The sequence below is a fragment of the Odontesthes bonariensis genome, chromosome 12 (assembly GCF_027942865.1).
Source record: "Odontesthes bonariensis isolate fOdoBon6 chromosome 12, fOdoBon6.hap1, whole genome shotgun sequence".
NCBI classification, from domain to species: domain Eukaryota; kingdom Metazoa; phylum Chordata; class Actinopteri; order Atheriniformes; family Atherinopsidae; genus Odontesthes; species Odontesthes bonariensis.
In genome coordinates this window covers 29734360-29748773 of record NC_134517.1, presented here as the reverse complement: position 1 = coordinate 29748773, position 14414 = coordinate 29734360, and the positions used below count along the sequence as shown (strand labels likewise).

Here is a 14414-nt window from a genome sequence, read left to right as displayed (position 1 = left end):
ACAGACGAATACAAAAACACAACAGCTCTTACATAAACTGAGAAAGCTGTAGTTGTGGCTTCAGCAGTGCGTTTTCTGTCTATGAGGAGTTGGAGAGCTGCTTCTCATTGTGATTGACTGTAGGCCTGCCAGCAAACACCTGGAAATATGGTCAGTTGCATCTAGTTAATGGCAAGGCAATTTTATTTGTAGAGCACAATTCGTACACAAGGTAATTCAAAGTGTGTTACAGCTACATAAAATCACAAGAAGGCAATAAAATCATAAAAAATAAATAAATAAATTAAAATAAATTAAAAAAACGTAAAAAATAATCATTGATTAATTAATTTAAAAGTGAAGAGTGCAGATAAAATACTGCAGAGTGCAGGATGGGTTCATACTGCCAGAACACATAGTTAATGTCATGCTAATTCCCTAAAACACTGCACATGCCACTTTATTCCTGGGAATGTGCATTTTTATTTCCCTTTAACACATCGTATGTATGTGCACACATTTGTCTTGATATTTAAATCTCTTATTCGTCTCCTGTGGCATTGAATTAACTATAACTGTGTTGGACTGTCGGACAGCCAACAGCTTTGGCTCACAGATAAAAAAGATGAGCATTTATCCATATTTTCTGTTGTTTATCCGTGTTTCTTTTCAGTTTACTTTTTATTTCCAAAGGCCGTGAAGGTGCAAACAAAGTGTTTGGATGCAGTTAAACAAACTTTAACACCAGTCAAAGTGTTACGAAGAGATGCGCCCCTGGGTGACCTCCTCTGTACTGTTCTGTGCCCTACACCAGACCAAGATAAGGTCAGTCAGACATCTATTTAAACAGTGGTATGGATGGGCTCATACTGCCAGAACACATAAAACACGAGCTCCAGATTCGCCTGGCTTAGAGGCGAAATGTTTGGTAGAACAGATTAATCTGTAGCAACTTGATATATGCCCTAACTTTAACCCTCTCCAATGAATTAATTTATTGTTGCGTGTCGAGGCTTCACAGTGCGACTACAATAGCAGCCTCGCATCTGACTTGTTTAATTAGGTGTCGTGACCACAGCAGGAATATGAGGACATTAATCGTGTGGCTGAACAATAAATCAAACCTGCAGGATTCTCATTGTTCCCCACGTTAAGACAAAGCAACAGAACGCTGCTGCACTTTTTACGGATTCACCTGCTCAGATTCAGTTACCCTTAGATCAGTTTGCATGAAGTTTAATTGAGCTTTAGAGTAACAGAAGCTGTAATTACCTGAAATACGGTCTGAATCTTTACTTTCTCAGTTGTATGAGCAAACAACCAGTGAGAGAAATCCTTGCTGCCACGGCTTAAACATACTTTAGTCGTAGATCAGCGATGGAAAGCCAGACTCTGTTTGGCATCAGCCTCAGAGACATGCTCTGTGCTGTGAGATAGTAGAAATTTGTTCTTTTCTTAGCATCATTTGGACAGTGTTCAGCATCAGGTAATGCAGAACTTCCTTTGATTATATTCCATAGATTGCTTTCCGTGTTTGTTCAGAGAACATATGCTCTGAACTGTGTCCCGTTTATTGCTGTGATGTGAATTTGCGTTCTCTGGGATAGGCACCGACTCCTCGTCCTCACAGAGATATAATTGGTGTGTGCACACACACACACACACACGGAGGCTTCTTGTGTTTACCCGGTAAACACAATCAGTGCAGGGGCTGATGAGGCTGCAGCAGAGGCCTGCAGGCAGACCGTAACCTGATCAGAGGCGGCGGTGGTGGAAATGACAATAAGTTGGAAGCACAGCGTTGATTTGAAAAGGCAGAAAGATGAGACTCTGAGCCCTCCCGCGGTAACAGACGCCAGGCTTTGTCTCCTTCTATAAATACAGTTCCTCCTTCTGCCCGCCTCTTTCTTTCCACTCTTCATCATCAAGCTCTTTCTGCATGCTTTCTGCCATCTTCTCACCTGTTTCTGCCTCTTTTCTTTCTCTCCCTGGTTGTTTTCTTAGATGTGAATGTTGAATCTCTGCACTTTGCTTAGCTTGCATTTGAATTTCCTGTTGGATCCAAGTAAATCAAGCAACCATTGTAAATAACTTGGTTACTTATTGACCGGTAAACTGAAGAAGAAGAAGAAGAAATTGGGCACAAAATTGCATTAAAACGTCCAGTTGTTCATATGAGAACTCGTCTTTAGCGTCACTTTAAAGGAACATCAGATGAACTCTTTCAGTAAAACACATCAGGGAATCACACACTTGATTCTGACCGACACCGTGGAGTAAAAATCCTTGAATAGCTAAGAAGTAAATTGCTTTGATTTAATTCGCTGACATCTGAGTAAGTATGAAGGATATTTACTCTTTGGGCATGCAGGCAGCATTTAAAATGATCCACACAGAGACTTGCACAGATCCTCCCTGCTGCAGGCAAAGAGAATGAAAGCAACATATCCTAAGATAAATCTGCATTTGAACTTTTTTTGTAGCATTTTTAAGGCAAGACAAGGCATCTTTATTTATATAGCGCATTTCATACCACAGACAACTCGATGTGCTTTACATAAAGACAAGGCATTTAAAAGAACAGCATAAAGCAGCATAAAAACAAGCAATTTAAAGAGAATAAAAATAGAATAAAAATAAAAACACACAGTTAAAAGCCATCAAAGAAGATGGGGAAAAAAGAAAAATATAAAACAATTAAGAGGATTTATAGCATTATGCTATTATTTAAAGGAACTCAACCATAAGCACACCGAAAGAAAAATGTTTATTAACCCTTAAAAGTGAACCTGGTCTGATCCTCACCTCCCGTGCCACTGCAGCTCTCATCTTCTGGGTTCTGATGCGAACGTTTTCTCGTGCAGCCGCACGATAAAACCTTTGGAAAACGTCAGGTTTCACAGCAGCCACTGCTTGTTTAGCTGTTTGGTCTGAGCGCTGGTAAAGCAGAGGTTCACACATTTATTTTTGGTTTGGATCGAGCTGAAAAGCCGAATTGTGTTTTTCTGTCATATAATGCAGCATGGCTCCAGTACAGGCTGTTCCCCCTCGCATATTTCACTGATGGTCATGGAGATTAGTGAAATGTGTTTCCTTTGTTTTTCTCAACCAAACTGAGGAAAGTATGTTTGTGTTTTTTTTTTTGTTTTTTTTTTTGCAATCTCATTGTGGTTGAAGGACACGTCCTTAGATCAAAGACTTGGCTGCTGCAGATAGTTTTTTGTGTTTCTGAAAGATTGCAGTTTATGAGGTCCCGGCACATATCCTGTGATGGTTTCTGTGACGATTATCTGTGTAATCAGTGGTCTTTACATCACCAGTTAGTATCTGTTCAGCTCATTTGGAACCTTGACTGATGTAAGGTCGTCTTGAGCCGCCCATCATTCCTTTATATACAAACATACAAATAGTGTTGAGCTCCGGGCTCTGGGGAGGATTCATCCCTCCATCAGACCTGCTGCCACTGATTTTCAGCCCACTTCTTGTGTCCTTTGGCACAGCTCAGCCTTTTCTCCCTGTTTCCCTTCCTTAAGAACGGCTTCTTGACAGCCACCCTTCCATGGAGCCCATTTCTGATGAGGCTTGGGCCAACAGCAGATGGATCAGCTGAAGGTCCAGATGCATCTCTCAGCTCCTGTGTCAGGTCTTTGCTGGATTTTTTCCTCTTTCTTAAGGACATCACTTTCAGATCCTGTTCATCTGCTGTAGATAGTTTTTTTTTTTTAGGCCTGACACTTCTTCTTCTGTCCTCCACTTGTCCAGTTTTATCAAATGTTTTAAGGACACACTGCACACCATGCTGAGATATGCCAAGTTTTCAGCTAACAGCTCTTTGGGAATCAGCTTGTTGCTGCAGAAATCCTGTTTTCTGTCTGTCAGACTGTGTTATCTTTGCTGTTTTTCACAGATGTAACTAAAGAAATGGAAAAATGTTATTATTTGTATACAAAACACCGGTTTATTCTGTGAATCAGGTGTCTTATTTTATTCTTGAATAATTTATTGGTCAGTGTTTAGTAGCTAAAAAAGTAAAATAAGACATTTCTCTGAAAATGGACAGGTACAAGGACTGGACTGAAAATGAGTGAAAAAGTGTCCAGATGCAATTTAAAATTGGTTCTTTGCTAAGTTGTCTGTGATGTGTTGACAACGCTGGCTCATCCCTTGAGTTGGGTGACTTTTAATGCTCGACTGATTCATAGGTCAGAGTTAAGCGGCTTAACAAACGAAAAACACAATCCTCTGAAAGAAAAACTTCAGAAAATCTTTAGAAAGTCTGTGCTCAACACCACTTTAAAGCGTAATATAAAGAAATTAGAGGTGGCTTGAGACTTTTTCTCAGTACTGAACCAGCATCAGTTATGTGGAAAACTAAAGACGGTGCAATGTTGCACCAAAAGGATGTGAAAAAAAGGACAAAACGATTTGGTATAAACCATCACACAAGTCGGGTTTTGTATCCCACGAAATGTCAAACCAGTGTTGGATTCTGTTCCCTCTTACCTGCCTGGAGCTGTTTAGTTTGGCTGAAGTTCAGCGAGTCGCAGCTGGCTTAAACCAACGCTTTACTGCCGCCAAATATCTGAAGGAAGCGGTGTGTGAAACCTGCTGAAAATGTTTCATATTGTCTCTTCTTCCGTCCATCCCTCTTTACAAATACTGACACACTCTTACACGCTCGCTGTGTATCTCTAACTATAGTCGTACTCAAGGCGACTGGCATTACTGGCATCGCATGGCTCATTCGCTGAAGCAGCTGCTTTTTCAGAGCCTGCGCGGTTCAATCTGTTGGCCTTGCGCAGCTCTCCCACCCCTCCCTCCGGCTTTCTTTCTCACTCACTCCCCAGTTACCCCCTCGCCTCCTCCCCCGTCCTCTCTGCCGAGCTCTTCCAGAGGATGACTTCACGCTCTGGAAGAGAGCAGCAGCACTGAGGACTGGAGTGTGGCGGCTGTGCTACGTTAGCATCTGAGATCCCTTCCCAGCAGTGTGGCTTACGACCACCAGGGCAGCACAGCTGTGGAGCAGAAAGGACGGAGCAGGGCGGAGGAGTGTGGAGAGGCAGCAAAAAAAAAACAACCTGGGGGGAAGGATAAGAAGGAGCGAGAGGATTTGAAAGTAGAAAAAGGGAAAAAGAAAGTCTGATTGCTCAAGCGATGGAGCCACACGTTGGTTTGCCTGCGAGGAGCCGGTGAGGAGGCGTTGACTCTGGATTTGTAATAGGATGACAGTTCATGAGACGGGAGAAGAAGAGGAAAGAAGCAAAGGGCTCGTAGCCGCAGCTCAAAGGAAGAAGGCAGATCTCCGTCAGTGGAAACACATGTTGCTGTGATGACTTGCAGTGATTTCTGTGCCGCCGGTTACAAACAGCGATGCCTCTTCTCCCGCCGGAGCGTGACAGCTCAGCGCGGCTCAGCCCCCGAATCCCACGAGTGAAGGGCAGCTCAGAGCTGAGATGAGACTGAATCGAACGGCTCTGTCTCATCAGGAGTCGGATCCTTCCTCTCCGGGTTTGATTGAGGCTGTCTGTGACTTCAGACGAGTGCAGCGATTGTTTGTTTGAGGCCGGTGTCACGTTCTCCGGAGACGAATCAAAAACGGTTGGACATTTCACAGCACCTCAGTCGTCCGTTACACCAGCGAGGATCAAACCTGCCGGGTATCAGGGGCTCCTTGCTTTCCGATGTGGTAACTGGAGGAAGAGGCAGGTTCACCTTTGCATTCTTTACCTAACGGCTTTTCTATTTCAAGGTGGTATTCTTTGCAGTCGGGTTTATTTTTAAGTGTCTTTGATTAAAAAGTGTAAAAACGTCACAGGGGGACCGGTGAAAATGAGCATCGTTGATCATATTTTCCCGGATCTTCCTTTCTCCTTTGAGATAAATCCATTTTTAAGTGAAGGTATCTGCTTATTGTTGCAGCTCTTTGATATTTTAGTTTGTTTTCTATCTTTTCATACCATTACTGAGACTACCGCACACGCTTTTCATCGTGCTGTTTCCCAGGTGTACGAGCGTAATGACAATCCAGTGTAATTTGATTTAACCTAAAAACTCTTGAATTATTTACCTGCTGTGGGGGTTTTGTCTTTAGGTGTGTTTTTAAATCTAAATCTAAGGTTTTAATTGATTAATTCATCAGTTTTCTGCCATTTATCTTTATTTATATCTATTAAAAAAAGTAGTAATTTACAACGGCAGATTGGGTGTTGGATAAATTAAAGCTTGATACTTCTTTTTACAAGCAAAGTAGTATATTCAACACATTTATCTACATAGTTGCTATTAGATTTAAGACTTTAGAGACTGTTTGTATGAATTTAAAGAATTTAATTAGGTTGGATACAGACATTTGTCTTATAAAAAAAGAACTTTACCTGAACTGACATGAGAAATCTTTAAATTTTTACCCGATGTTAATGTAAATACGAGCGTCGTGGAGTTTAAGAGCTTCGGCCTGGGCACCATGTCTATTCTGTAACTTTATAAGCAGAAGAGCTGCGAGTGCTCTGGCCTGAATAGTTTCGCTGCCGTCAGCAGCAGAGCCAAGCAATCATTTCTTTACGTGACTTTCAAACACCAAAGATAAACGTCTATCTTTTTGAAAAGGATTTATTTGCCCCTGTTGGTGAGTTTTTAATCGCCGGGACTCTCCTGTGTTCCTCTGTCGCTTTAACAGATCAGAGGGGTTAAAACTTAAGGGACTGTTAACCCAAAATGAAATGCAAAATATTTTTGTTTCTCCGGGGTTTAGGATTGTGCAACACAGAGGCTCCTAAATTAAGCTGATTAGGCTTTTGATATCCATTTGGTTTTTATTTTGGCATTTCAAGGAATTAATTTCTTCTTGTATAATAGGGGAGCAGCTGGGCAGATGTTCTTATTTCTTTAAATAAGAAACCTTTTTAGTTAAAAGTTAGTTGTATTTATTGTCATGTAATCTACTAACAGAGTCTCTGTTCAAAGCAGAATTTGGTAAATCACCATCATGACCCGACAGTAACATATGAGACCATCTGTGAAAACATCAGCTTCTTCAGGCTCTTCTGTAATTACTGGGCCGTACTGTTGCTTTAATGAAGGCATCCTCTGCAGAGCTGCAGCACAGCAGAGAGGGATGCAAGTTAATCATTCAAATTTTTAAGCTCCATTCACATTTTGCCCGAGGTTACCAGGTTTTTATCTTAACTTGCTCTGACCTTGTTACCCGAGTCTGTCTGAGTGAGGTTGTCCACTCGATGTGTTGGACTCGCTCACATGAGAAACCCGACACCGGTTCCTTTAATCGACTGAATTAAGTGGAACAGTAAATTGTTAAAGATGAAAGTGTGCTGAAGATGCTCCAGACATTTCAACCCGCTCCGATGTTTGTGAAGTGAAGCGAGTTGATAAAAATGGTATATTCCTCTTTCATGGCTCCCAAACGGTCTGATGAACCAAAGTGTTTCTCCTCTGCAGGTACACAGAAAGATCCGGGAGGACTCGGACATGGCCCAGGACTCCCTTCAGTGCCTGGCCCAGCTGGCCTCCATGCATGGGCCCGTCTTCCCAGATGAGAACGCCCAGATTTCTTACCTGGCCCACATGGTGGAGGGTCTGCTCAGCATGATCAATGGGTGAGTGTGCCACCATATAATCAGTCGCCGCTAACGCAGCGTTTCCATCGGCTTCAGGATCAGTAGTCGGTGGGATTACCGTGTGCCACGGAAATAGTTGTGCAGGTGTTATTTCCCTCTCAATCACAGTTTGATTTGAGCAAGATAAGAAATGGTTGGTCTGGTTAAAAACGGCTTTATTTTTAAGACGCGTTGTCTTCTTGACACCCTGCTTTATTGTCCCTTTGTCGTCATTTCGGTCGATACGTTGGAGCGAGTTGAATATTCCTTTGGATCTTAGTCGTTTTTAAGAAGTCACGACAACCGTGAGAGTGGTTTGATTTAATCTACTCAACAGCCCCGGCCTCCAGAAGGTGGATGTACCACACTTGGCTAATTTAACACTCTACCTCTTTGAAAATGAAACTCTGCACTCGGATAATTCACGTCCCTAAATGTTACCACTTTGCTCCTTCATTGACTCGCCCTCTGGCATCATCATCAGATGGATATTTGCATCCGTCTGTGCTCTACTTGTAGCGCTAATTAGAAAATATCAACTGGTTAAACGGAGCAGGTTCTTACTGCATTAAATTTAAATGATGCTGAATCAGAATTTTCTATGATTCAGAATCAATTAAAAAATGAGAGAAATCTTTGTTTTAAACACATTTTTATCTCTTTGCCAAAGTTTCTCTGTTTTTTTTTTTTTATGTCGTAGAAGAAGAGTGGGGATGGCTGCTAAAGTTAAACAGAGACTGATGTCTGTTGTGTGAAATCTGCTGCTCCAGATTAATACCTTAAACTTTTTAATTCACTTTATCGAACAGTATTTGTGTTGATGGTCTAAATCAAGAGTTTGACCCAGAGAATTTTATTCTAATCGTGTGACGTATTGTTTTATTCTCCTGCTAATTTCTCCTGTTGACCACACTACCTGTGAGAAGATCTTTAATTTAATACATTTAGTTCATCTTTGATGTCTTGACACGTGTTAGATCTCCTGCTACACTGACAGGTGAGGCTTCAGAAGCAACCTGACTAATTTAACCCTGCCGAGTAAAAGCAGGGGGCTGCTACAGGCCCAGCGTGAGCTGCTGAACCCTGAATTAGCTTTTCTCTGGAAGGTAAAAGCCTTCCCTTATTGATTTACTCCATTAGATCTGCAACAATCGCATTAAAGGCAGCTCAGAAATGAATTTAAAGATGAAAACTGCAAATCTGCGTTGCGAATGGGGCACACGCCTGTTTATGCCGCATTATCTCCGGCTACAGATTTGGTAGCTGTTTATCTCTCCGTTGTATGTCAAGGATTTTGTGTTTTTTAAATTCGGAGACTCAACAACTGAAGGGGGCCAACGTCAACACCAGTATAACTCACACCGAAACCATTTCAGCTTTATTTACAGCAAGTAATTGCTTGTTGAGTCTTTGTTTTATTGCCCTCTTTCTATCATGGGAAACTGTCTTCCAGTTCAATAACAAATAGAGTAACCAGAGGCTTATGTTTCCCAGATGGCTCTCAAACCAAATTTAAGCTGAACTCAATCAAATTACGCCTTTACGCTCCTCGCAGAGACTTGTTTTTACTAAAACCAACACTAGCAACCACTCAAACATGGGAAAACTCTGGGTATGGATGTGTTTTGCTGTATCAATCAACAGTTGTCCTCTAATCCAGCCCAGAGCTGCATGACCCTGTAATAACAGCGAAGTGGACTGTTTCTCAGTTCCAGCTGGAAGCTGCTGTTGGAGCCCATTTGGCATGACTCTCTGCAGTCTGAAATTTAAATAGGTCCAAACACTTTTAAACGGGTTCTGTGAGATGTAAACTGAGTCGTATGATGATAGTTTACAAATGTTGTAATTTCATATTTTTCGTAGGCTGAAATTCGCCCGACGCAGCAGCAGTAGTTCAAACCTGAAAAAGATAAAATACTGATGATATCTGTGAGAAAAATGAATAATACAGATGGTAAAAATCCAAATATCATCGAATTGAAGGAGACAAATGCATGAAAATGGCCTGATATTTATTTTTTAAGTGTTCTATTGATCGTTGTCGTTATGACAGTCATGTGCGTCATGGCAACCTTACCTGACAAATCCCCAGCATTTTCTACTTTATGAATATCTTAATAAAACACAAAGTTGACGCCTTCTAATCATGAGTGTTTCCAGCTTCGGTCTCCCTCAATCACAAGAAAGTATCAAACAACACAAAGTTATTTCAGGAGTGAAAAGAACAAGATCGCCACTTAAACACGTAAAAAATAGCCTAATTTTGGCTTGTTGACAACGAAACAAAAGGTGATCGATGCACTTTTTTGCATTAATCATCAAGAAAAAGATGTTTCTGTTCCCTGTTGCATCTTACAGAAGGTGTAACTTTGTCATCTGAAAGGGTTTTGCATCAGAAACATTTTGGTTTTGTTACCAGAGGAACCGGCAAACTCTTTTTAAACCTTCAAATTCAATAAAAACCCATATAATGAATCTATAAGTGAGTCCCGTGAATCACGTAAGTGTTGTGGGTTCCAGGCGAATGCCTCAGAAGAGATTAGCACTCTGTTTTTAGCAGCCGGATGAGGTGGCAGCTACCTGCAGGTGTTACCTGGAGATGTTTTTATAGTTCTGTAGTAAATGTTTCTGAGAGCTTCAGCAAACTGTAACCAGAGAATGGCGAAAGAGGAGGTGGAATATTGATCGATTATGATTATGTTGTGCTGTCTGTCGTCGGGTTTGAAGGCTGCTGCAGCCAGAGTTGCTTTAAGAGATTCAGTGTCGAGCACCTCACTGTTTATTCCAGCTCAGTGAAGATGAAACCTTTTACAGCGGACGCTCTTTCAAGTATTTCAACTTGTCGGCTGTTTTCAATTATTCTTGGTTGATAATGCGGCTACATGACTTTAACCATGACTATTAGAAGGGAACCCATTAGTCCTATTTTTATTTTACTTTGTGAATCCACTTCTCTGCAGCGTGCTGCTGTTTGCTGCTAAGAAAAGCGACCGTACTTTATCCATCAGCGTTGAACACTAGAAAAAACTCTTTGACTGTCTGACTTGGTGGAAAATGCAGCTCAAGAGCCAGATTTTTTTTGTCTTCCTTTTTTTGTTTTTCCCCCCCATGAGACCCAAAGCAGATCTAAAACGAATTCTATTCACATTTAAAAGACGACGGAAACACAAGTTTTTGCTCGACTGAAGCCACATTTCTTGTGTCGTAATGAGCTTGAATGAAGCACAGATGCTTTGTCACTTTGCCGTTATTCTGGTCCTCTTATTCGCAGTGACCATTTGCAAAAGTGATAAAAAAAAATAAAAAAAAAGACTAATTCAGCCAGAAGAAATCGTGCTCATGAGGTTTGTGTTGTGTTTGAATGAAATATTTGGGGTTAATTTGAGGGCGTGTCCGACGGCGTGTTCTGATCTGAACTAAGCAGCCACACTCGCTTCTCGAAGGGGTCCCCTCTCTCCTCTCCCCTCTCTTCTCTCTCCCTGTCTTCCCTCCTCTCCTGCTGTGTCTTTAATCACCTATTCTTGGAGCCTTTTTTTCCGGTTGCCTCATCGGAAAACCATGCAGAGTGGGGCGGCCGTTCTGCAGCGATTGAACTGTTTTGCTCTCAATTTCGCTCCATCTGATAGGATTTAGCAGGGCCTCTCGCACAATGTTCCTCTGTCACTGGGACCGACTCTGAAGAGGGGTGTCAGTTCAAAGCACACACAGCTTCAGGGTTTGGAGGTTTCTGTAAATGATTTCCTTCTAAATGATGTTCTGTTTGATGGGGAGTAAAGGCATCGGGAGATTTTTAATCTGTTAAACGCTAAAACCTGAAGGAAATAAAAGATACGTTTGATGTTGTTTGGAAACGATCTAATTTAGTCAATTCTAACATTTCCTTGAATGTTTATTTTTTTTTATGGTAGTCTGCTGTTTTGTGGTGGTCTTCGGGTTATTTCTTCGAAATCTGATTAATTTTTCAGGACAGATGGTGATGAGATGCTTATCGTGTGTCCAGATATAGCCGATCTGTTTGCTGGGGTTGCCGTGGTAATAAAGTAGATGTCGGTAACGACGTGGCTCTGTTTATAATCAGGCTTTTCAGAGCGGGATTCCTCCCAGCTTTGCCTCCACCGTAGCTCTCTGCTAGTAGCAGCTGACTCCACTTAGCACTCATGGCGCTCTGGATCCAACGAGGTCTTCGGCTGCATTTTGTCTGTAAGGATCCATTTCAGGAACTGGGCTCTTTTCTTTGACCCTTTTCATTTTTACACTGTAGGAATCGGTGGAAACGGAGGCTAATTGAAGGTCTGCTGGGGGGATGTAAGTCAAAGCGGCCCTGGGGGGGAGGCGGTACTTTTGAGAAGCTCCAGAACCTTCTGGGCTGAGGCTTGCAGTCCTGAACATTTGATTTAGTGCTCAGTTTCTAACGTACATCTTTCTGTCGCAGTTATCTGACAGTATTTTTTCTCCATTACACCATGTAAGCTCAGTTAACTTTAAGCTGAAGTAGTCGTTACTGCTTGTAAACACAGAATTTAGCCGACTTGGTGCCCGGGTCACTCAGCTGGGGAGCACAGATGTGCTCGATGGTCAGAAATGTGTAACATAAATAGAAATGAAGTGAACTTCCTCCTTTCACTTCGGTGTGTAATGAATTTGCATAATCTCCCCTCAACTAACGTCTGTGGACATGCTCAAGAAAAAAAAAAATTCCTTGGGGCATATAAGCAATAAGGCTTTTGATAGCTCAGCAAAGCGTCCTCTGTGGGACACGATTCCCACTTCACGGAGCTTTTAGATGCACAGAAAACCTCTTCATTTCATTTACATACAGACATGTTTCTGCCTAAATTTAAAGTTTCCGCACACCTTTGTGGATGAATTGAAGATCTTTTCCAGCCTATTTTATGTTTTTTTTGTTAAGCATCTGGAGCTTTTCGTCCTCCACTCTCCACCTGCTCGTAGTTTAGTCGTGTGATGTGCTGAAATGATGACTGAAACGGCTCAGAAAGATGCAGGGAAGTTGTGGTTTTCAGCTGTTTGGGTCACATTCACGACTGGACTCCTGGTAAAATGTGGCGTATCGGCTATGAGCCTTAATTATTTGTTTGTTATCTATCATGAATTATTATTATGTATAAAACACTTTCCTTTGATGTTGAAGTGTTTAGATTACGATCCGCTTTCAGATCTGGTTTCCACAGTCTGGTCTCTTAAAGACAAAGAACCAAAGAACACCCTTATGCTCCCTGTTTTCATCTTAAACTTTGTTTTCCCTTTAAAATGTACTCGAATGCAGCTGTGGAAAACACATCAAGCCTACGAGTAGTTTTGGTTTCCGTTTCCTACCAGTTTCCAGCGTTTAGTTACCGGTTGATGAACTGAACAGTGACCCAGTTCAGCCTCAGCCTGAGTGTTTCTGAGCAACACGTGGGCGAATAAAACACTTTTTTTTTTTTAAATATACGAGTTATTTAGATGTTATTTTGTATTCCCAGGATTGAGATCGAGGACTCGGAGGCGGTGGGCATCTCCAGTATCATCTCCAATCTGATCACCATGTTCCCACGGAGCGTTTTAACGGCACTGCCCAGCGACCTCTTCACCTCCTTCATCAACTGCCTCACGCTGCTCACCTGCTCGTTCGGACGCAGCGCGGCCCTCGAGGAGGTGGTGAGTTACAGCGCTTTGATCCTTCTTCAGATGCACTCAGGTGTCCAAATTCAAGTTATCTCCTCATATCCAACAGGGCCTCAGTTACTGTTTGTTAGCAGTGTTTTCATTGTAGTGGTCCGTCTTAACCACATTTGTCTTCTGATCAAATAAAAGGTCGCCATCGATGTCCACGTGGCTGTTCTTAGTCTGCTTACCCCATATTTATGGAGCTGCATTTTTTTTTTTAAAAAAGCTTGGAAAATGATTGTATTTGTCCTTGTAAACGGGAGGAAGGGTGTTTGATTATGCTGCTCAGACTTCATGGAGTCAGCTTCAGAATAGCTTCAAACCAGTGAGGCTAATTTAGCTGAAGTAATTCAAAGAGGCAGAAACTTAATGACATGCATGTTGGGATATTTATTTAAATAAAGGTTAAGAATTATTAAATAAAACTGAAGCAGTGACATTGGCTGCTCACCACTTCCACAAAGGTTTCCCCATCACTTTTGCTCACTTCATAGGTTTATTGGCTTTATTATTGAAGATGCAAAGCTTTATTGGTTAGTCAGAGGACAACAGAATAAAAAATGTATTTATTTTAAACCAAAAAGCATAAATACAGATTGTTCTTCTGAAGTTACTTGACGTCCACATGGTGGTAGATTAGAAGAAGGATGTTTAAAGATGCATTTGCTCTGCTTTTCTCAGCTGGATAAAGACGACATGGTTTACATGGAGGCCTACGACAAGCTGCTGGAGTCGTGGTTAACGCTCGTACAGGACGAGGAGCACTTTCCTCGCGGCTGTTTCGTCCAGCCAGCGATCCAGGTCTTCAACTCGTACATCCAGTGTCACCTGGCTGCTCCAGACGGCACCCGCAACCTCGTGAGATTCCCTCTTTAAATGCACATATAGAAGGCTGAAAATAAGATTTCTTCTTCCCACCGGCTTCTTAATTTGTACTTTACATTGTTGTTGTTGTTTTTAAAATGAATGAAACTCTGAACCACTCTTAACTTCCCAACCTCTCAGTCGGTGAACGGCATATCGTCTCACGAAGAGGATGAAATCAACGAGCTGCAGGAGGACGATAGAGAGCTGTTCTCAGACCAGCTGTCGAGCATCGGTATGCTGGGGCGCGTGGCTGCAGACCACTGTATCCCCCTGCTCACCAGGTAAACA

General features: G+C 42.0%; 1 protein-coding gene across 1 annotated transcript in view; it reads left to right on the top strand.

Annotated features, from left to right (window-relative positions):
* Positions 1-14414, top strand: part of xpo4 (exportin 4) — a 57609-nt gene that overhangs the window by 24201 nt on the left and 18994 nt on the right. The window contains exons 8-11 of the mRNA XM_075480066.1: positions 7435-7592; positions 13076-13250; positions 13941-14117; positions 14265-14407. Coding sequence (XP_075336181.1) covers positions 7435-7592; positions 13076-13250; positions 13941-14117; positions 14265-14407 — 653 coding nt within the window. The remainder of the gene's footprint in view (positions 1-7434; positions 7593-13075; positions 13251-13940; positions 14118-14264; positions 14408-14414) is intronic.